This window comes from Haliotis asinina, chromosome 15, assembly GCF_037392515.1.
Source record: "Haliotis asinina isolate JCU_RB_2024 chromosome 15, JCU_Hal_asi_v2, whole genome shotgun sequence".
In the NCBI taxonomy this organism is placed as follows: Eukaryota; Metazoa; Mollusca; class Gastropoda; order Lepetellida; family Haliotidae; genus Haliotis; species Haliotis asinina.
The window spans coordinates 30,309,396-30,332,207 of record NC_090294.1 but is presented as its reverse complement, the minus strand read 5'-3'; the positions used below and the strand labels follow the sequence as shown (position 1 = coordinate 30,332,207).

The 22,812-nt window shown below is 39.3% G+C and overlaps 1 protein-coding gene across 4 annotated transcripts in view; it reads left to right on the top strand.

Annotated features, from left to right (window-relative positions):
- The window catches only part of LOC137265198 (pre-mRNA-splicing factor SLU7-like), a 47,993-nt gene that overhangs the window by 8,965 nt on the left and 16,216 nt on the right, over window positions 1–22,812 (top strand). For 3 of the 4 annotated variants that reach the window (XM_067800540.1, XM_067800541.1, XM_067800542.1), the window contains exons 2-13: window positions 2,811–3,005; window positions 7,099–7,249; window positions 7,869–7,949; window positions 8,221–8,388; window positions 8,721–8,777; window positions 10,707–10,823; window positions 11,963–12,060; window positions 13,179–13,246; window positions 13,794–13,990; window positions 14,831–14,935; window positions 16,533–16,640; window positions 17,048–17,110. In XM_067800540.1, coding sequence (XP_067656641.1) covers window positions 2,833–3,005; window positions 7,099–7,249; window positions 7,869–7,949; window positions 8,221–8,388; window positions 8,721–8,777; window positions 10,707–10,823; window positions 11,963–12,060; window positions 13,179–13,246; window positions 13,794–13,990; window positions 14,831–14,935; window positions 16,533–16,640; window positions 17,048–17,110 — 1,386 coding nt within the window. In that variant the 5' untranslated portion in view covers window positions 2,811–2,832. The remainder of the gene's footprint in view (window positions 1–2,810; window positions 3,006–7,098; window positions 7,250–7,868; window positions 7,950–8,220; window positions 8,389–8,720; window positions 8,778–10,706; window positions 10,824–11,962; window positions 12,061–13,178; window positions 13,247–13,793; window positions 13,991–14,830; window positions 14,936–16,532; window positions 16,641–17,047; window positions 17,111–22,812) is intronic. The other variant, XM_067800543.1, reaches the window with a different exon arrangement.

Here is a 22,812-nt window from a genome sequence, read left to right as displayed (position 1 = left end):
GCTTTCGACGATTGCATTGCTAGTGCTGTATGTTGGCAATCTGAGTGTACAAACAGTTTCCACTGTAGATTGGGATGTCCAGTTCCTGTTGTGAGAAGTGTTACTGACTACTGAAATCTGGAAGTTAAGTTATGTAAAGAGCAAATAAACATCAATATTATTTACCCGAGATTGTTAATACCACTTCAGATGCAAAATCATTTGCCTGTGTAACAAAATTTGTGAATTTCAGCAAGATCAGTCGTCTGCTAGTGACAGGTTATGTATAAAACAGGAAGCCAAGTGATCAAAACACCCTCTTGCAGTGCAGAAGTAAAAGTATGGCTAATCGTCGAAAAAATACATACAAAATTCCCGGATGTACCTGGCAGCTTCAATATTGCCGATATGATGTCATCAAGGCTATTTTTGTCAGAAACACATGATATTTTTTGTGTGAAATAGATGAATATATCTTTGTCACTCGAGGTTAGCAATATCAAAACTATAAATGATAAAGAATTAAAAGATAAAAAATATGTTTTTGTTTTACATCATTGACAACATAAGAATGAAGATTTTATGGATATCAACTTCTTTATGAGAGAACACAACGTTTCGGAGTTAATGCTTACTACTTCATCAGGTGATTGAGAAAGGGATACAGAGGTGTATTTATATGTACATGTAAAACAATAACAAAGTAACAAGTGGAATGAGTTAACGATAGCTAGTATAAACAAGCACTGATAGGAAGCCGATGGTTAAGATAACAATGATGGAAGCCAACGGTAATGCATTACAGTTGATTGGATATGTTTACATAACATGATTGGGGATAAGGATGGAAGCCAATGGTGATACATTACGCATGATAGGATGATGTACATAACACACGATAGGGGGTGAGCATGTTTACATGAGGGTTGGTGATGTACAAACACAAGTATGTACTCGGGTAGATAGGCTATACATGAATTACATAGATAGAATGTACACAGGTAGATGAGATTAATTTATCAATAAGTCCCAGGCACTTGGTAGGTACACTCCTTGGTCGCGGTTGATGGCTGGTTTCTGTCTCCGGATCTCGATGGCCTCTTGCAGTTTCCTTTGGCGCCAGTTGTTGTTGTTGGTAGATAGTATCCTAGTGTCCTCCCATCGAATTGAGTGTTCAGGGTTCTTGAGAATGTGTTCAGAGATGGCCGATTTCTGGTCGAGTTTCCTGACTGAGGTCTGATGTTCCTTCATTCTGGTGTTGATTGGTCTCAGCGTTTCTCCAATGTATAGGTCGCCACAGTTGCAAGGGATCTGGTAGATGCATCCTCTCGGGTTAGGGTGTTCACAGCTGGGTCCTTTACCGTTGGCTTTTAGGTAGGTCTTGATGGTCTTGCCACTGGAGAAGGTGACATCGATGCTGGCTTTGGTCTTGATGAGGCGTGATATTTGATGACTGATGGGGTCAAAGTAGGGTATGGTTACTCTGATGGGTGATGGAGAAGGTTTGGGGCGGGGTTCTCGGTCCTTAAGGGTCTTGTTGATGGTGGCTGTGACGAGCTGGGGAGGGTACCCGTTGAGTGTGGTGAATGTCTTTCTGAGGTGGTCCAGTTCATTGTTTAGGGCATCGGGGTGGCAGAGGGCTTTGGCACGTCTTAACCATCGGCTTCCTATCAGTGCTTGTTTATACTAGCTATCGTTAACTCATTCCACTTGTTACTTTGTTATTGTTTTACCTGTACATATAAATACACCTCTGTATCCCTTTCTCAATCACCTGATGAAGGAGTAAGCATTAACTCCGAAACGTTGTGTTCTCTCATAAAGAAGTTGATATCCATAAAATCTTCATTCTTATGTATTTACACTTCTAAATGACATTCAAAGACTTGATCATTGACAACCCCTAACACCAGGATACTTATTCAGAAAATTATTGGACAACATAATTTTCCACAGTAAAATCACCAAATGTGATCAAGTCATTTTATGGCTCAACAGTTAACTATGTTCAAGGAAGTTTATGATGACCACAGAACATGACATGACAACATTTTTATGTGGACCCTATAAATAAAAGAAAATCCATTGTCTCCATATGTGAACAATGGTATACTGATTTTCATTCATATACATATGTACATACATACATACAAACAAATGCTTCTATAGCACCAGAATCCAATGTAATCGCTTAGAGGTGCTCTGAGTCCACTTTGAAGCTAAAAGTAAGGTTTGGTAAACAGATGAGTCTTTAACTGGCTTTTGAAAGATGCAAGTTCAGTCAATGATCATGATGATTGAAGTCCATGTGGTTGTTCTTTCCAGAGTTTTGGACCATTCGTAAAGAATGCTACGTATTGTAGTGATTTTGAACACTGCTGTTACAGAAACTAATTTTTGACCAGTACAAGTAATAGATTATTATGTATGGCAACGCAGAAAGTAACTAATATAGTGATGATCATTACTGTTGTTTATGATTCATGTAAATTTAATCTGATGACCAAATTGACTCACTTCGCTTATTACTTTTTGTGTTTGACTGTACTCATGATATGCAACTAGGTACTTTCTTGTAAAGCATGTAATATTAAGTCATTTGATTTAAATGCCAAATACATCTATGAATATGGCAAGAGTATCTTCTGTAATAAGTAGATTCAATTATCAAAAGTGATTGTACAGTATGTACAGAACGAAATACAAAAATGTATCCTTGCTCGCATGTCTTTGAAGAACAAATGGTAATTCATCTTTGTTGGATATTCATATAGCATATTGCAGTTTAATTAACATCTGCAACTCACATTGCTTTTTTTATTACCTTACAGTGCTTAACAAATTACTGTCACCATGTCGTTCCAAGTTAACGCCCCACCATCGGTGGTGGCAAAACTGGTGAAGTCCGAGATGTCGGTAGAGGGAGAACCAAAGAAACAATCACGGGAAGATTGGAAGAAGATGAAGGAACTAGAGGAGATGAGGAAGGCTGGAACAGCTCCAGCCATGCAAGATGAAGAGGGAAAGTAAGCATCTCTCTATATGCAATCAGATTAAACATTAAACTTGTGACCATTCCAGACAGATTGAGCTATGAACTATTTTCTTTGGTCTGTGTATAGTTTGTGCGTTTAGAATGCCTATGATTAAGTCTAATTCTAATTTCTAATGTGCTTTCAGCACCATATTAAGTGCAGTAGCAGGGTTAACCTCATTATGAGGTTCTTAGAAGGCACACACAAGTTGATATTCATGCAAAAGACAAATTGTTATGGTCGTCAACTTCTTCTTTATTGTATGCACAACGTTTTTGAGCGCTTCCTTACCCCTAGTCCCTTCATTAGGTGAATGTGACAAAAGGCCAAAGTAAAGCCTTTTAATGTTGTGCATACAAGAAAGAAGAAGTTGACCTCCATAATAATTTTTATTTTTCCTTATCCTGATTCATGCTTAATTGCTTATCTCCTCTTCCTGGCGAAGGTAGTGGAACACCTGAAATCCTTTGAAGTTACCTTCTAAAAGAAGCAGACGTAAAATCATGCTCACCCATCTATTACCTCCCTTTCCGTCCACGTGGTCATGATACTTCACTATCTCCCTATCGCCCGATGAGGGCGGCTGGAGGCACCTGGGGTCCCGTATAAGAGATAAGTCATCAAAATCAAAGTCTTCATCTGTAAGATCATTGCAGAAGTATCCCTCGTTGATGAAGAACGTCAGTGTTTTGACGAGTCTCTGTTGATGATACGGAGTGAAGACATCAGTCGCATGTGAACTGCAACCTCAGGCATCGTAGACAACGCTTCAACACAGTAGTTAATGCAAGCACCGCATGCATTCGACGCAGGTGCTTTCATGCACCAATTCACAATGCAGATGATGAACTTATGGAGTGACGATTAAAAAAGAGGAAAGACGACAGCACTCGTCAACGATGTCGACTGCGATTCAGTGAGAGCATTCATCTGGACCTGCACTCACGTCTAAGGATGAAGAGGAGGTGCACGCACGCACACACTCCAGAAGATCCAGGTCCCCAGAAGGTTATACCCACGCCGATTGAGTGCACTCGCACGAGTAGTTATACCTGGGGGAGTGACGTCACATGCTCACATTGGTGCACTCGTGGATGGACTCGTCAGTGGAGAAGGTCTCCTTCAGTCTCCCCTATTCATAGGTGATGTCGTATGCAGTCACCCCACCTTTCGGGAGATTCACTGCACTCAACACAGAGTGGACGCCTGCATCCAACATGAGCTTGATTAGGTCATGTTGAAGAAGAATGAAGACTACAATCTTCAACTACATCGACTGCTGCTCCTAGATCTACCACGACTGCATCGTCAACACTCCGGGTCGTCAGACAACGCAGACTTCGTCAGCAGCCTCAGTCATCACAGCAGACACCTCTGCAAGTCAACTGTGTGCATGCAACGCAGTCGTTCGACACAGATGCCTTCATGCAACATGAGTTTGGAAGTCATGTTGAAGAAGAATAAAGACTACAATCTTCAACTTCATTGACTGCTGCACCGTGTGAGCTCTCAACTAGATCTGCACTCACTCCAGAGCACCTACGTCAGAAAAAAATTAAGAAGGAAGACATGCGTTAACATTTCTGACGATAGCTCCGACCACCAAACAACCCAAAAGAATGCGTGATAACCTGATGTAAATAAAATAAAATATAGTGCCATTTTAGTGATAACCCAAGCAGACAAGTCAGCGTTACCCTAACAAGTCCAAGTGCTCCAGAGTCCAGAGAACGAGAGATAAGAAGTTTAATCCTGGAGCATCCAGGAGGTAAACTTTTTTAGATCAGGGGCAGAATGACTGGAGTTTTCCACCCTCAGCTTTTCCCATACAGCCGTCTCCAGTTGGTGAATGTCTTCAACTCAACTGGAAGAAGCTGGGAATTCTCAACGATGAATACGTCACAAAGATTCTTCGAGATGACTGCAACATTCCAATGCATACTACACCTTCGATCACAAGAGATGATGGTATTATCTTCGATGGAAAAATTTCGACATATCTACCTGGAAGACAATTGTCTACATCAGCTTCAAGCGGCGGAAGTTTTTTCCGCACACTTTACTCATCTAGACGTGCTCGCCAAACAGTATGGTTACGGACAATCCTAAATGCTAGCAAGGGTATCACCGTTTGAACAAGATTTCACGATTGTTCACCAGTGACGTCACGATCTGCTACACCAGTGACATCACATCTACAGTCTGATTGGTCGCCGAGGGACAACACCCTGTAAAGAAAGCCAGTGACGTTACATCTACAATATGATTGGTCCCCAAGAGACAACTCCCTGCAAAGAAAGCAGGTGGCATCACATCTACAATCTGATTGGCCCATGAGAGACAACTCCCTGCAAAGAAAGCCGGTGACGTCAGGTCTACAATCTGTCTTTGAGAGACAGCGCCTTGCGCAGAATGTGGTGTTATTGTTCAAGTATCAGGAAGTTGTTGGTGACTTTCAACGCTGGAAAGATGTCGATTACACACTAGATTAACAGTTTGCAGCGTCATTTGATTTGTCAGACAGCATAGAGGTCTTCTAACAGCAGACTCAATGTGGCCCATCATGAGGATTGCAGCAATGACTGACAGCTTCTGATCGAACAGGCACCCAGCTATGAATAGACTTCCTGCAAATGTCAACACGCTCATAATGAAGAGTATTGACGATCTGGATGCGATGTATCTTCAAAGCATACACATTCTTCATGAGAGAAGTCAACTCAGGCTACTAACTCAGCTCGGATGGAATGTGAATCTAAATTCCTTAGAGAGTGGATGCTGCTTCAAGAGGCGTTTTAATTAATCAGCCAGACATTTGGATCACACCGCTAATAGACTTATTTGCAACAAGGTTCCACAAACAGACTACAACCTTTGTATCACCGGTATTAGATCCGTTAGCCTGGGCAACAGACGCTCTCAGTGTGCCATGGGAAGGACTGAAAGGCATTCACTTTCCCATTCCATTGCTGCTACCAAAACCAATCGAGAAAATAAAACAGACCAAGAGGTTACAACTGACTTTGGTCGCGTTTTACTGGCTAATGAGACACTGGTTTCCAACACTCATAGAGGAGTTAGGACAACCAACACTACAACTACCAGATTGCGAAAATCTTCTTTTCGATCCCCACAAGAAACAGGCACACAGCAACCTATCGGTTTTCCGACTTCACATGTGGAGCTTATCAAAATCTGTTTAAAACACAGAGGATACTCGACGAGAACAGCGGTGAGTAATTATGACATTGTATTTATTATGAAGATAATTAATATGAAGAAGGGTCGCAACTAGCTTCGATTGTTATATCATGATAATTAGTTGCATCAGAAACTAACAAGACACTAACTGATAGTGCCATCACGTACCAGTCAACGAAGCTCTTTTGAATGGATGTGATTCCCCCCAAAAATCTACAAAGAATATGAGAAGAATAAGACTGAATTATCGCCGTTACAAGTTCCCGTTAGGGGGGGAATTATTGGATGTAATTTACAACAGACAGCAGAATCCAACGTTGTCTGACCCACCGGCGTTTCCGTCGGATTCTGTAAGCAATTAAGCATGAGTCAGGATAAGGAAAAATATGTAATTTTCTGAATAAAATTGATATTTTATACTTATCCTGACTCAGAGTCAGCCCTCCCAGCCGCCCCTCACAACCACGCTGAATTCTCGTATTCTTGTGTCGGGCAGTTAAAGGAGAGAGTGAAGTATCATGGTGGCTAGCTGACCATGTGGAGGGAAAGGGAGTTAATACATGGGTGAGTGTGATTTTACATCCACTTCTTTCAGAAAGGAACTTCAAGGAGAGATAAGCAATTAGGCATGAGTCAGGATAAGTATAAAATGTGAATTTTATTCAGAAAATTACATTTTAACAAAAAGGACACATGTGCATGTATATCTCACATTTTATTGGTATCAATGCAGCTCAATGTATTTTTGCAGTCAAATAAAGAAAGAATTCATGATCAAACTTATGTTGTGATAACCTTTATATCTAAGTTATGTTTAGTGTGTGTTAACTTGTGTGTTTTAGTTGAAATAATCATAATATTAATTTAATAATGTGTTTGTCAGAGACATCAACCCACACATTCCGCAGTACATCATGCAGGCTCCCTGGTACTTTGGTGCCAATGCTCCAACTCTCAGACATCAACGCCAACAGGGAGAAGTGAAAAAGACGTCGTCTATGAAGGATGAATGGCAAAAGAGAGGACTGAAAGAGGTAAATATTGTTTGCAAGATTTTGTATTTATCTTTGAGTTTATGGGTGCAACATTTCAGTGACACAAAGAGAGTATTATTCTCAAGTCCTTTCACGTATCTTCCAAGATCAGAAGGTACCAACCAAGATACAGAAATTAGCCGATGAGAGGAAAGGAGAAAGTTATTTATCATCTTTAGTACATGGACCTATTGTCTATGATGCAGGTAGTTTTGCAATAGTCTGAAATATATAAAGTTACCTTGGAATAATTATATAAGTTTGTAACTGAAAAACATTTACAGTCAAATCTGGATGAGTGAAATTGCTGGGGACCAAGTCATAAATTTAACTTGTCGAAGTATTCAAGACATGGGTATGTCTATTAGGGTAGAAAAAATGGTTGGGGCAGACAGGCACTTTGGGTTATGCATAATATTCAAGAAGCCGGCATTTGACTCATTGGGATTTGACTGTATCAAGTTAATTCTTATGCTGTTAACATGTCACTAGAAACCTATTGCCTAAATATGGTATAGGATTATTGAATGGTTCTGTATGTGTGCTAGTGAAACACAAATCTCTTGCTTCCTGATTTTATATGTTTTTAAAAAGTACTACTGCTTGTCTTGGTATTCAGGGTCCTGTGGCTACAAAGTTCAGAAAAGGTGCTTGCGAGAACTGTGGGGCCATGACACACAAGAAGAAGGACTGTCTGGAGGTATGTTGGTACACACTGTCTGTAGGGGGTTCAGGTCTTCTAGCACCCACAGAAGCCTGTGTTCTTTCAGCGTGGTCAGCAGGTGGGGATTCCTTCTCTTCTCTAACACACAGCTTCAATATCAATCAGGGCTGTGAAAGTGCAGTTTCATTGACCCTTTGAGTTGGGTAACAGTTTGTGCTGTACATACAAGGATATCATGTTGAATGTGCGCATTTCCACTGTTATGAATGTCAAACCCAAATGATTTCTAATCTGATTCCTCTTTCAGAGACCACGCAAAGTTGGTGCCAAATTTACAGGAGAGAATATAGCTCCTGATGAGTACATACAGGTCTGTCTGTCTCATGACTATGATGGTAAACGTGATCGCTGGAATGGAACTGACCTGATGGAACATCAGCAGAAACTGATCACAGAGTTTGACAAAATTGAGGAGGTTTGTACACACAGGTTTCAGTACGTTTTAAGTTGTTCATTGGTCACGAAGGGGATATGGGTTCATGTACACTCGATGTTTGTTCTTGTTCCCTGAACCCAAAAAGCCAGGGGAACATAAACAAACTTAGAGGGTACATAGACCCATGGGCCCCAAGGGAACCTCCGTTGTTAACAGGAAGTTTAAACAATTATGTTTAGATACAGGGGTGAAGCTGAGGAGTTATGGGTGTTTTGTGGAGTTCACAGATATTTTCTTACATGTGTCACCAGTTTCAGGAATAATCAGTTGAATCAAAGGAATCACTGACTGGTTATTTTTTGTTGTTTCAGGCCAAACGTATACTGAAAGAGCAGAAGTTGGATGAGTCCATTATGCATGACAAAGAAGTAAGTAAAAAATGCATCTTCCCTCTAACAATCGCCATTGTATTGCATTTAAAGACACACAATATTCATGTACAACGCACTCACACACACTCCATGCATGTAGATGTGGTGATGTTTGGCCATATGCATAGAGCTCAGATAATAAATCAATTGACGTTAAGCAACATAAGTCATGGAGAGTCCTTGGAGTGGTGTCTGTTCAGCAACTTGACACATGAGACTTTATAGGACTTCAACCCTCCCCCAAAACAAAGCACACTTGATACACATGGTCTAACCTTAGGCAAGTGAGTGTGTTAAAAATTGCCTGTGTTGACCCAGCAGAAAATTGGTACCTGGTGGGATAAATAATGTGACTATTAACCTTCTAACACCTGACTGGTAGCTTGGGTTAACCGAGATAATAATAAATTGATTGTTAGCACTACAAGCAGTCTTTTAATGAATGGTTTTGCACATTATGAGTGCAAGATTATTATTATCATTATTATGTACAGTAGACACATACACATGAAATTCATTAAAGGTCACATGCAACTTTGCAGATTCTGATACCTTTCAGTATGCACTTACCGAAACAAATCACCAAAAATGCTGATTCACCCTATAAAGTTGAAAAAAAAACGCGATAAAAATATGCCCGTGAAATCAGAGTTCAAACAGTTCACTAAATTTCCCCCAGTGCTGGGGGAAAAAGTGGTTTCAGCAGCTGTGCTGTGCTGCGCCCATAACACATGGGCAGTGATTAGGTTTGTGGATCTTGTATGTATGTCCGAAGTATGAGGTTGTGAGCAGTAGTCTAATCTTGGTTGTGTAGACAAACAAGTAAACAATGTACTTGTTACGTAGAAAAAAACTTGTTGATTGTGGTAAGCAACCTCTGTAATAGAGAAACCTCAATGTCTGGTTTATTGACACATAAATGTTTGCCTGCCTATCTGCTAAAGACAATATGCAATACACAGCTTCAATCATTGACCACATGCAGTTTGAACTTAACACCTATCAGGCTATACGCCATAAACAAAATAAAATGATTTATGACTCGTGTACCCAAGTCCTTTCTCAGCCACATTATGTAATTAGGCAGGTATGATACTTGTACACATGACATGTTCTTATGTCTGTGGGTTGCAAAACAAACTACATCCATTTCTCTCTTAATGACTGGTGCAAACTCTTGTCAGTTTCAAGTCCTGCTTTGTTTCCAGCCACGCAGTAGCTCACCATCTCTACTGAGATGATTTTTTATTTGATCAAACGCAAATTCAGAGAACATGTATTTACAAAACCTAACACCTCTAAATACATTCTTAATGGATAACAACTTCTTCCAGTGTATATGATTTTGTTTGAGAACGGTATATGAATCCATACTGAAACGATGCATCAAGTACAATAACAGAAGTTGTTATCCATAAAGAATCTTGTGACTCGCCACACTTCTAATATGCCCACCAAACAGATCTTCTTTCCGTACACACAATGTGCCCTCAGCGTATCAGCAAATGAGCCTGCCAGTTGGAAGCCATCATTACACTTGAGTGCAGATCTACTCGCTATGACTGGGTTCGGTCTCCCGAGGGCTTCATTTCGAGAGGAGTAAGCCCAAGTACAAAATATCGCACTTTTGAATCACGATTGTATGCTTATAATTTTGTTTATTTGTTTTTTACAAGCAGCATTGTATATTATAAGTCATGAATAAGTGATAATTGTTTTTTAATTATGTTTGATTGTTTGGTTGCATGTGACCTTTAACAATACATTCATCCAACATATTTTTAATCGTACATATCGTGTGAGTTGAATCTGCTGGATACTAAGGGATATTACTCTTGCTGGCCTCAGATTTTCAAACTGTCCTTACAAGATACAGCTTGTGTTCAGCCAGATTCCGTGTATTTGACATGTGAGGTCCTCTTGCAGGACGGAGGTGACAATGAAGACAAGTATGCGGAGGAGATGGACATGCCAGGTCAGAAGTTTGAAACCAAGCAGCGAATCACAGTCCGCAACTTGCGTATCAGAGAGGACACTGCCAAGGTAAGTCTGGTGTCCCCCTGTCATTAAATGAGAAGTAATTGTGTATCTATAGAAGACTGTCAGTTTGGTGCGGTCATTTGTCTGGACACTGGACCCACTGGACAGCAGTCTAGGCCCTGATGTTGCCTCCAGTCCCATTCATCAATATCAGTGATGATTGTATGAGATATTGAGTCTGATTATGTACTGTAAATCACGAAATTTTTGTGTCATATTTTTGCGAGTGGCGACAAACAGACGTTTTTGCATCACGATATTTTCCAACTTGCCTAATTCTCAAAATATAGTTTAGTTTGACAGTTTCAAAGCTTACTTGCATCTGAAAGTTTTATCTGAAGTAAATCCAATCACATATTAAAGTTTGCCGCTAATCCTGAACACCATTCAGTGAAGTACTTCCGCATGTATGCAATCAGTGATGTTTTCCTAAAAACAACACTTGCTGCATAGGCCAGATAAACTTAAAACAGTTCAAAGGGATTGAATTAAATTGAATGACTCTAATAAACTGACACTGATGAAGAACCAGTTTAGTCAGTGTCGGCGAAGCTGTTGATCTCCAGATAAGTGTCATGAAACCTATCCACGCCCACTGGATGGTCTCGGCCTTTCAAACAGTCTCTAAGAAATGTGTGTTGCGTGGTCTGCACCTGTCTGGACTATCGGACGTAATGACTGAGTAACCTTTGTTCAGGTATCCATTGTTTGACATGTGACACGTGAGTACGAGTAATGCTAGTAATTAGTCATTCTTCACGTTGTTGTCATTGCTTAGTAAATGTATTGTCTAGATCTATTGATAAATATATTTACTGGTGAATAATAAAGCGAAGATAGGACAGGTTGTTTGCTGATTATTCATTGCATTCTACCAGCAAACTGCAGCATGATATTTTTGTGAGCTCAAGTCATTCGCAATTTTCGCAAAATAGCATGCTCGCAAAAATTTAATGATTTACAGTATATTGCCATATCTGTTTTCCCCTCCTGTAGTGAAGACCCATGAAGATCCTGGTTAGAACTGATCTGCAGTAACCCATGTTTGTTGTAGGAGGTGACTGTAATATTGCTGAGTGCGGCTTAAAACTAAACTCACTCACTAATGTGTTGAAGTTATACTGACTGTTTACTCATTGCAGTATTTGTACAACTTGGATCCCAATTCAGCCTATTATGATCCAAAGACCCGATCCATGAGAGAGAACCCATACAAGAATGCTGGGAATGATGGACAAGAGTAAGTCTGTAATGTGCATTTGGCCTGTCTCTTTATCAGCTGTTATCATGACTAACAAATGTTCATTTCTAACTTGGCAACCCTTCACTTGCTGAAAACAATTTTGAAAACAGAACATACTATAGGTCATATTTTACATGGAAATGTCTGGACATGTCATCATATCTTAGTTGTGTAGATCGCTGCTTATAATATTGATCAATGGGCAGTCTAGTCCCGTCTCGATTATTTATAAACTGTTGCCATATGGCTGGAATAGTGCAATGTTTAACAATAAACAAGCAAAACATGAAATTATCAGCTTCAACAGCCATAAAATCAAACTAGTATCTCTCTTGAAAGGATATTCATTCCAAGAGGTTGATACAAGAGGTTGATGCAAGGCATAAATTCGAAGGATTGTATTATTTCCCTTCTACTTCAAATATAATGATCTGAAATTGAAGACAGATTCATTTTCAGCCTAATGATAGTATACTGTAGTATACATGAAATCGATTTGATTGTTTAAATGATGCTGTACTCCACTTGATAAACTTTTAGAAACTAACATGTGAACACATTCATTGTATGTATGTTTATATGGATTCACTGTGACTTGTGAACACGTCCGTTTACGCATGCTTATAAGGATACACTGTGACTTGTGAACACATCCACTACATGTATGCTTATAGGGATAAACAGTGACTTGTGAACACATCCGTTGTATGTATGCTTATGAGGATACGCTGTGGCTTGTGAACACATCCGTTGTACGCATGCTAATAAGGATACACTGTGACTTGTGAACACATCCACTACATGTATGCTTATAGGGATAAACAGTGACTTGTGAACACATCCGTTGTATGTATGCTTATGAGGATACGCTGTGGCTTGTGAACACATCCGTTGTATGTATGCTTATAGGCATAACCAGTGACGATGAACACATCTATTGTATATATGCTTATATGGATACACTGTGAAATAGTCTGTTCCCCTGTAAGTTCAGTCATACACAATATTTGGTGATTATTATTTCCTGAGCTCATGTTCCTGGAAAATGGCATATTCTGATCACAGATAGTGTTGACATGTGGAGAACTGGAGTTTTACAAATGTTTTACTTACAGTGCTTTATACGGAGGGGACAACTTCGTGAGGGGGACGGGAGATGCGCACTCTATGGCAAAACAGCAGAGTGAGTAGCTGATGCGTGGTGCATGTCCTGTTTTGATGTTTTGATACCTGGGTTCAATAGCCCATTAACCCATGCTTTTCATAAAAGGCAACTAATGGGATCAGATTGCCAGTCTGGCTGTCTTGGTTGACACACGTCATTGTATCCCATTTGCAAATGTTGATGCTCCAGCCTTTGTCTGGCCCAGACGTGAGTATGTACATACAGCCGCCCTATAACTGGAATCTTGTTTAGTGTGGCTAGTGTGACTGTACTCACTTACACACCTGGTTTTTATGGTATATTTAGTTATAGCAACAGTTCCAAGACATTAGTCATCAGTTAATCTCTTCAACATTTTCTCTTGTTTCAACATGATATGATCTGGATATGAATAATAATATAACATTAATGTCCTATTATTTCCTTGTAATGAAGATGGATTGTTACCTTAAACATTTTAGTTTAAAGAATTCATAATAACGTAGAACATGATTATGAGTAAGTTTGGTTGACTTTGAAGTGAAAAATGTATTGATCTTGAACTCCCTGCTACTTCCTTGCCTAGTGTTTGCGTGGGAGGCATTTGAGCGTGGGACGGACGTTCATCTGCAGGCAGATCCCACAAAGCTGGAACTGCTGCACAAGGAATACACTGCACGTAAGGAGGATTACAAGCAGTCAGCCAAGGACAGCATTATTGACAAGTATGGGGGACAGGAACATCTGGAGGCACCACCTAAACAACTCCTGCTGGCCCAGACGGTCTGTGTTTCTTCTTCTAATAGCATGTTTAGCATAGGACAGTTATTGTGCATAGCGTGTTTAGTATAGGACAGTTATTGTGTGTAGTGTGATTAGCATAGGACAGTTATTGTGTGTAGTGTCTTTAGCTTGGGACGGTTATTGTGTGTAGCATGTTTAGCACTGGACAGTTATTGTGTGTAGTGTGTTTAGCAAAGGACGGTTATCGTGTGTAGTGTGTTGAGCAAAGGACGGTTATCATGTGTGGCATGTTTAGCATTGGACAGTTATTGTGTGTAGTGTGTTTAGCATAGGACAGTTATTGTGTGTAGTGTGTTTAGCATAGGACAGTTATTGTGTGTAGTGTGTTTAGCATAGGACAGTTATTGTGTGTAGCAGTTTTAGCATAGGAAAGTAAAGTTTACTATGTATAGCATGTGTAGTGTAAAGAAAATAGCTGTCATATATAGCATGTACATCATTGAAAAGTAAATGTTATCATGTATATCATGTATAGCAGACGGAAAATAACTGTTAGGCATAGCATGTAAAACACTGCCTCTAAATGAATGTTCTATGTTCAGAATCAAAAGTTACAATATTTATCTAAATTGTTATATCTCATTGTGTATTATATGAAACCCTTCCCTACCAATTCTAGAACATGTTGAAAAAAATTAAGAATGTTGTTTATGGAAAGCAGCTGTGATGTATGTGTTTCATGGCATTATACAGCCAAGATGACATGACATCCTATGGAGATCAGGGCTTAAATTTGTTCCCAGCACCACATTGCCACACACACACTACAAGTATATCCAATGAAAACCCCCTCACTCATTCATTGTGTGTCATTAACAGGAGGACTATGTGGAATACTCTCGACACGGAACAGTTATCAAGGGCATGGAGCGGGCCAAGGTCAAGTCGAGATACGAGGAAGATGTCTACATAAATAATCACACAGTAAGTAGGCAGTAGCAGTCATGTTGTCAGTGGCATCTTGTGTATGTACAATAAAGATATACACAACATAACAGTAAGGTAACAGACAAATTGCAGTCATGTTTTCAGTGGCAAGTGGCAGTTAGTAAATTCAGGATTTGTAAGCACTGATTTGAATTTCACTCATTCAACTTCTCTCCTGATGTTGAAATATCTTAAAACTTGAGTCATTGATTTTTCTGTAAGTGTTACAGATGATGTGATTGAAATACCAATGGTTTTTCCACTCTTCAGTAAACTTTAATGTGAAAACATTTGTCAAATTCTGACTGGTCAATAGCCAAAACATACAAAACCATTTAGGCAGATTTGCCAGGGTCGTACAAACCGTGCACCCCATCAAAACTGTTAAGTGACACACTCCACTGGTTGTACAAATGACCTTGATCTTAGATGGACTGGGGCTGCCAAACGATCACTTCAACATTTTAGAGTTTCCATGTACTGTTATGACTGTAAACACTGTAATAAAATTGTTGACATAATTTCTTGTTTACAGTCGAACCCCGTTTATCTGGATGTTTTGTTTTGGAAAATTGTGCGGATAGCGAGATGTCCGGTTAACTGAATCAAACAAGCAAAACGTGAAAATTAAGTGATAGCAAAAAATTTCATATACACATATCAATAAATCAACCGTCAATAGTAATAACGGTGACTCATCATAACAAATAAGTGTACCGTTAAGTGCAGACAGTAAACTTCTGGACGGGATCACATGACTTAGATCATGTGGCAGGCTATTTTTAACTTGTATCACGACAAATAGTAGGGGTGGACTTATGAGTGTTATATACAGTACAATTATAGTGTAGTTTACCTTAATCCTACTTAACATGTGTTTTTGGTTACTGATGAGATGTTCTCACACCCGCCAAATCCAAATGAACAACCCGAGTGACACGCGTCCCTAGTGTTTTGATGGCTAATTAGTCGTAAGGTAAATGGTATTGATGTGACACATACACATGCACGTTGCACAGATCTCTCCATCCAGATAACTGGATCCATTTTTCAATAGAAATCTATGGGAATAGTTTGAAAATTCGCCATCGGGGTCCGGAAGCGCAAGGTCCGGTTAAACGAGTATAATTAATGAACGTAAGTTTCATTTCACATAAAAGTCGTCCGGAAGGCGGGGTTTCTGGATATGTGGGGTCCAACTAAATGGGGTTCAACTGTTTTCATGTCAATGGAATATTTAAAAAAAACAGAATGCTTTATTTCATTTGTCATCAAATTAGATCATTTTATCATAAACTAAGCTGTCACAAGTTGTCTCCCTTTTATGCATTCACTATTTTCTGTCGAATATTTGCTTTTAAAGATAAGCTAAAAAAGAAATCTGATAAATTCATCACGCAGTGTTTTGAAAAGGTGCCAGAGACCATCACACATGGTGATTTGACCTGAATTTGAGATTCAGATGTTCCTTGTTCTTCAAACTTGCTTGAAAGGCTTTTTATATGTAAGAAAAGCTTCTGGTGCTGTAATGTTGTCATCAAAGAGTTCCTATGTTGGAATGGTTTCATAGTTGTGACCTTGACCTTTGTTTCAGAGTGTGTGGGGGTCATACTGGCGAGATGGCCAGTGGGGGTTCCGATGCTGTCACGCTCTCATCAAGGAGTCTTATTGCACAGGGGAGGCAGGCAAAGAGGCAGATCTGGTATGTTTCATGTATCACAAACAAATACCTCTTAATTCAGTCATTTGTAACAGCAGGATGATAACATAGATCTCTGGACTTCATCCTTATCAAACAATGTCTAGTTTGTTATTGAAAAAGGCATCACAGGAAGAAATATACCCAGTCTCTGTTTAATGTACAATCAAACCTCTCTAGTCCATTATATGAATAATAACTTAGGGAAACATGTGTAAGTGAAGGGATATTACTGTTTCTCCATGTTTAATTTTTCTTTGAAATGATATGGATGGATACTTTGAGATTATGTTTCAATGTGCAAGGTCTCTGTGTGACATGGTCAACAAAATATTGCTGACAACATGTGATATCAGAAACAATAAATACTATCAGTATTGTATGCTAAGTCTAATTTGTTTGTTTTTTAGATGGGTGGTTTGATAGCGATAGAGAATGGGCAGATAGAGGAACCGCCAAAGTCACTTGTTGAGGTAAGGATTTCTTCCATTGTTTCCTCACTGTGAAACTCTGTAAATGTGTACAAAGGATGAAAACAGTCACCTCCTGGCTTATTTGTGTTAGTGATTGGAAATGAAATATGCATTGTCTCTGTGACGAATATTAAAACACAGTGAAGATGTCATTCGGGATCTGTGAAAACTTTACTGTAACTAACTTTTCTACAACTGCTGTCATGTCAATTAGACAGTTGACAAGTTGATAATTGATTGTGACATCATAGACATAAACATGACGTAATAATCTTGGATACAAATGGAACATCATACAGTGGTCAATACGTGGCAGTTACTGTCTCTGTTCCACAATATCCTGGAACAGCTGAAAATGAGCAGTGAATAACAAATGATGTAAAGAAGTACATTTACAGTTCATACTTTGACACTGGTGATATGTGATTTGCATTGTGGTTTTAATTTGTAAGTCTTTCACTTCACCTTGGGTCCATAAAGGTCAACTCCAGAGGAAACAACTTCGTTATAAGCCTGTTCGTTTTCCCTTTATTTGTCCACACTGATGCCCTTCCCACATGTGTTACTGTCCTTAGTGAGAATTTCCCACTGCGGCTAAATCTGCTTTGAATGATCATGTACCTGGACAACATCTCCAGGTCTGATCATATGATTTTGAGTTTCAGAAGCACATTGGAATTCACAGAGAGATAATGATAATAATAATAATAATAATAATCATGTGAAGTCATGTAATGCACTAATCTCCATGCAACAAAGCATGCTCAAATGCTAACACCCTGATCATCATTATTACCCGGGATAACCCAAGCTGTCTGTTAGGTGCTAGAGGGTTATAGTCACATGACTTTTATCTCACCGGGTACCCATTTTTTGCTGGGTGAACAGAGGCAATTTTTTAACAAACGCACTTGCCTAAGGTGAGACCACATGCTTCACATGCGCTTCATTGTGGGGCAGGACCGACGTCCTAGAAACTCTCAGGAGTCAAACTGCCTAACACGTCACCCATCCAAGCACTGTCCGAGCTCGAAGGTGCTTAACTTCAACTGATTTGTGACCTGAGCGCTACGCACAGGACCACTTGCGATGTTAGGTATTCTCTCTTCCATCTGGTCTAGAAGTGTTAAAATATCTGTGTCTTGCGAGAGAACTGATTGTTCGCACTGGCTACTGAAGTTGTGGCCCCTTCATTTACCTGTCTTTCATCTGGATACACTGTAGATGATATTCGGTGTTTGTACAGTAAGGTTGGGGAGTGAGTGGCACTGGGTCTCTAACTTCTGATGAGATGTATGTAAGAGGTCAGTCATTGATGACCAGTTCAGTTTCTGCTACAACTGTCTGTAACTCCTCAAGAGTTGCAAAGGCTGATCTGAGAACCTTGTAGAGTGTGGTTTTGACAATTCTTATCATTCTCTCCCAGAAACCATCAAACCATGGTGCTCCCTTACGAATGAACTTCCACTCTGTTCCATGTTCACTGAGTTTTTCTGATACATGTTCAGAACTTCTCAGAGTCTTTGTGGCAGCTGAAAATGATGTCATTATAAGAGAACATTGTTTTTGGTGTTGATTTCTGGCTGACAAAATGTTGAAATGCCTATATGAATGAATCTTCTGTCTAATCATTCACTATGTCTAGATGAACAGCATGTGTGCTGACGCACATGAATAAGCATATATATGCCTTCATCATTTTGAAGTTTGTTTCTTTCACCTTCAAAGCACTGGTAGAGTCAATGCCTGTTACTGTAAAGGGCTTTTCATCTCGGAGTCTGTCTTTTACTTAGTGCTGGAGGATTAGATGTGGCAAAGCCTTTCCCAAGTACCCTCCGTCACTGAACACGCTTGCATAGGCAGCTGCAGACTATTTGTTGAATACATGGGATCCAAAACCTTTCTCTCAGGTTTGCAGTGGCTGTTTCAGGTCCAATATCTAGGATCTTACTGTGTGTCTGACACTATGAGTCCTGTGAACTCATGTGATTGCGGTAGAAGGAGTGGAAACTTTGTTTCATCTGGTACCAGTGCATTGTGTATTCTTCCTCTACTTCTGATCAGACCCTCTGAGTTTGTGTACAACCTGAGCTGGCTTATCATGTTGTTATGAACGTCTTTCCTGAGGCAGTAGATGACATCTCTGTAACAATCTTCTTGAATGGTTTTGATCCAGTATTTTGTAGCTTAATTTAGTTCTTCAGTTTTCAGAGTCACATGCATTCGATTGTGTGCATGTTTTCTGCAGTTGTCAGTAAAACGAAGGATGTAGGCGGTGATTTGTAGCACCTTCTGATAGGAACTGTATTTGGTGAGGGAAAATATTTGACACACTTCTTTCTTCTCATCTACTGCTTCTGTGACTGAAAGGCCTTCAGTTTGTGACATCAAGGCAACAGTTGTGTCCAAGTTCCATTTGGGCCAGTACGACGGACTGCGATCCAGTAGACAATTGATTATGACGTCATAGACAAACCGTGATGTAATAATCCTGGATACAAAAGGAATGACATAGAAAAGTCAATGAGGGACAATTACTGTCTCTATTCCGTGACAGTTTCAACAGCAGCAACATGGAATGAGGATAAAATAGAATGGTTGATGGTTGTCATCTTGTCATTGTGGCGATTTTCAAAACAGTTCTACAAATAGGCATTGCTGTAAATGATGAGTACCATCACTCAATACAGAATGATACGTGTACTGAGACACTGTACTGTAGTTGTTACATGGTAAAACAGTGGCTCGTATGTAACTGTTGTAACACCCTTGTCTGAAGTGAGTGACTGAGTTTAGCATTTTGCCACACTCAGCAATATTCCAGCGATGTGGTGGCGGTCTGCAAATAGTCGTGTCTGGACCAGACAATCCAGTGAGCAGCTGTTTGTGCAAATGGGAACTGATGACATGTATAGTGTCACTGCATTAAATAATGAGTGCTTAGATACAAAGTCAGGGCTGAAACTAGTGAAAGTAACTGATGTTTTCTCTAAATGACAATGATGATAGTTTTGATCCAACAGCAGAAAATTATTCTTCAAAATATAGTCCACAGCTTTCAAAAAGAGCAGGGTGTCAGAATTTCAAAAGGGGTACCCTGGCAAAAGTGCATGCAGTGACAGATTTCTAAGTATTCAAGTATTGTTATGTTATTCATGTATATGAGTCTTATTAACTCAAAGAAGAGTTATAAATAAAACCAGCTAAGTGTTAATATCAATAATTTTTGTATTGAAAGAAAAGTAGCACACCAAATGATAGTCTAATGGCCGAATATCATGGACATCATGGTGTGAATCCTAGATGTGATGATGTTCTTGCATCTGGATATCATGAGGCCCTTTATCATTGCGTTGTACTTGCATAACTGGTACATCATGTGTTACTTGTCATGTTCTCCACCTGACAGACAGACAGACAGGCATTTTATTTTATTTTATTTTATTTTATTTTATTTTATTTTATTTTATTTTATTTTATTTTATTTTATTTTATTTTATTTTTGTATAGTGTATCGAGAGTTTCGGTTCTGCATCACATTGAAGTCCAGGGCAGTGAGGTAGCCTAGTGCTTAAAGAGTTCGCCTGTAACGCCAAAGAACCCAGTTTGATTTCTCACATGGTTGCAGTGTGTGAAGCCCATTCCCAGTGTCTTAGCTGTGATATTGCTGGAATATTGCTAAAAGTGGTGTTAAACAAACGTTACTGACTCTTACTGAAAGTGAGACTGACTCATATTTTCCAAAGTCTCATTCTTTTGACAACTGTCTTTTTTGCAATTACATCCCTGATCACCTAGCACCAACTGTTTGCTAAACCTGCTCTGTCTGATAACTTGAGCTCCCGAGGGAGATTAGACAGTTAATCCAATACACCTGTATCCACTCAACTGGGTAGTTATGCCATGTACTTTGATCATGCCCACAGTCTGGTATTTTTCTCTATCATCATCCTGTTTACCTAAATTTTAAAACATTCCTAAGTTACTGGTACTTGTGCTGGTTATCACCTGCAGTACGCAGACCGATAGTCAGAACTCTGTTAGAGATCAGTAATCAATTGTAATTGTCAACTCCAGCACTAAACTCATAGGGACAACTACAGGACACAGTCATGACTTTGTGCAAATAGAACAGGCACTGGTCAAGATGATTCAGGATGCTTCCTGTTAAGACATGACTGTATTGTTTACAATGCAGTTTTTCTAGTCAGGAAACAACCATTGTTTGTGTCTTGAATTTACAACCATAACAATAAGAAACATACTTTCTAAAGTGTAGTTTGATGTTTCCTCTTTACTGAATATCAGTTAGCGCCCTGAACCCTTTGATAATACCAGTGATTGATTGACCTATTATTCCATAAATCAAGCACTACCTGGGGCTCATCTTCTGGAGTTCACATTGATTTTTAAATAAATGTTTTAATTATGCACAAAGTTATGACAGGATGTTCTTTAAGAAAAATATCAAGATATTTCAGATAACAATCAGGCAATTTACTTGACCATCAGTTTTGTCTGTATTCTGCTCGGAATGAGTGACTCGGTCATCAAGGTTACTGGAAAATGTTGCAGTACTCTATGTACTCTGCTCTATGTTGAGACCTTTGATTTCACTGCACTAATGTGTCAAATTGTTGTAAAATACAACATCACAACAGCAATGACTGTTGGTTGACTGAGTCATTTGTTGATAGAGTTTTTGTTGAATGTGGAACACAGATGCTGTCATAATGGTTGACTGAACTGATAAATATGAATGAACATTCAAATGAGTCTTCATGGCAGTAATTGAATGTAAGAAAATCGGTATGCATTTGTTTTGATCATATGCAAGTAAATTACTGTAAATATTTATAATAGCCTGCAGGAAATGTGTGTAAACATCATAGCATTCTGCTTGAAAGGTAGTATAGTAGCTAATGAATGCAGTGATGCCGCTCTTCTTTGTGTCATGCTTTGAATTACTTGGAATATTTGGTCTTGGGATCAATAAATACTTATTGGGGCTGAAAATGTTTGGCAAGCAAGCACAGGTATCTAGTCCTGTTTAGGGAATCCATTAAAATATTGCTTCCATATACCATGGGAATTAGTATAGTTGCTTAGATAACTGTGGAGGTAAACATGTGAGAAGATCTGGTATAACAGGCTAAACTTTCCCAGTTGCCAAACCTTCCCAAGGAAAACTTTATCCTAAGCCAAACTTCCCTTTCTTCCACCTCTCTCTCTCTCTTTCCTCTCTCTCTCTTCTCCTTTCTCTCTCTCTCTCTCTCTCTCTCTCTCTCTGTCTGTTGATGTCAAGTTCCATTAACAAGTCATCTAACAACCAGAAAAGTAGGTAAATACTGCATCTGGGGATGGCAAATATGGCAAATAGTGTATTAATGGAAATTTATATCTGGAAATATTTTTAAGGAATAAGAATGAGAAAAATGTTCTTTCTTTCAATCCAGTACCAAACAATTAAGAGAAATGTTGAAGCTGAAGTAGTCTAGCCAGGCCAGAATCTCCCTGTTTTGATATAAGAATACAGGTGAGGAAGAAGTAGTCTAGCCAGGCCAGAATTTACGGCTTTTGATATAAGAACAAGGCTTGGAAAGAAGTGGCCTAGCTTGGCCAGACTCTCCCCCTTTTCATTGAAAACAGAACAAAATGTCCTAGTTTATACAGGAGTGAAACTTTAGCCTTAGGGGTGGGGA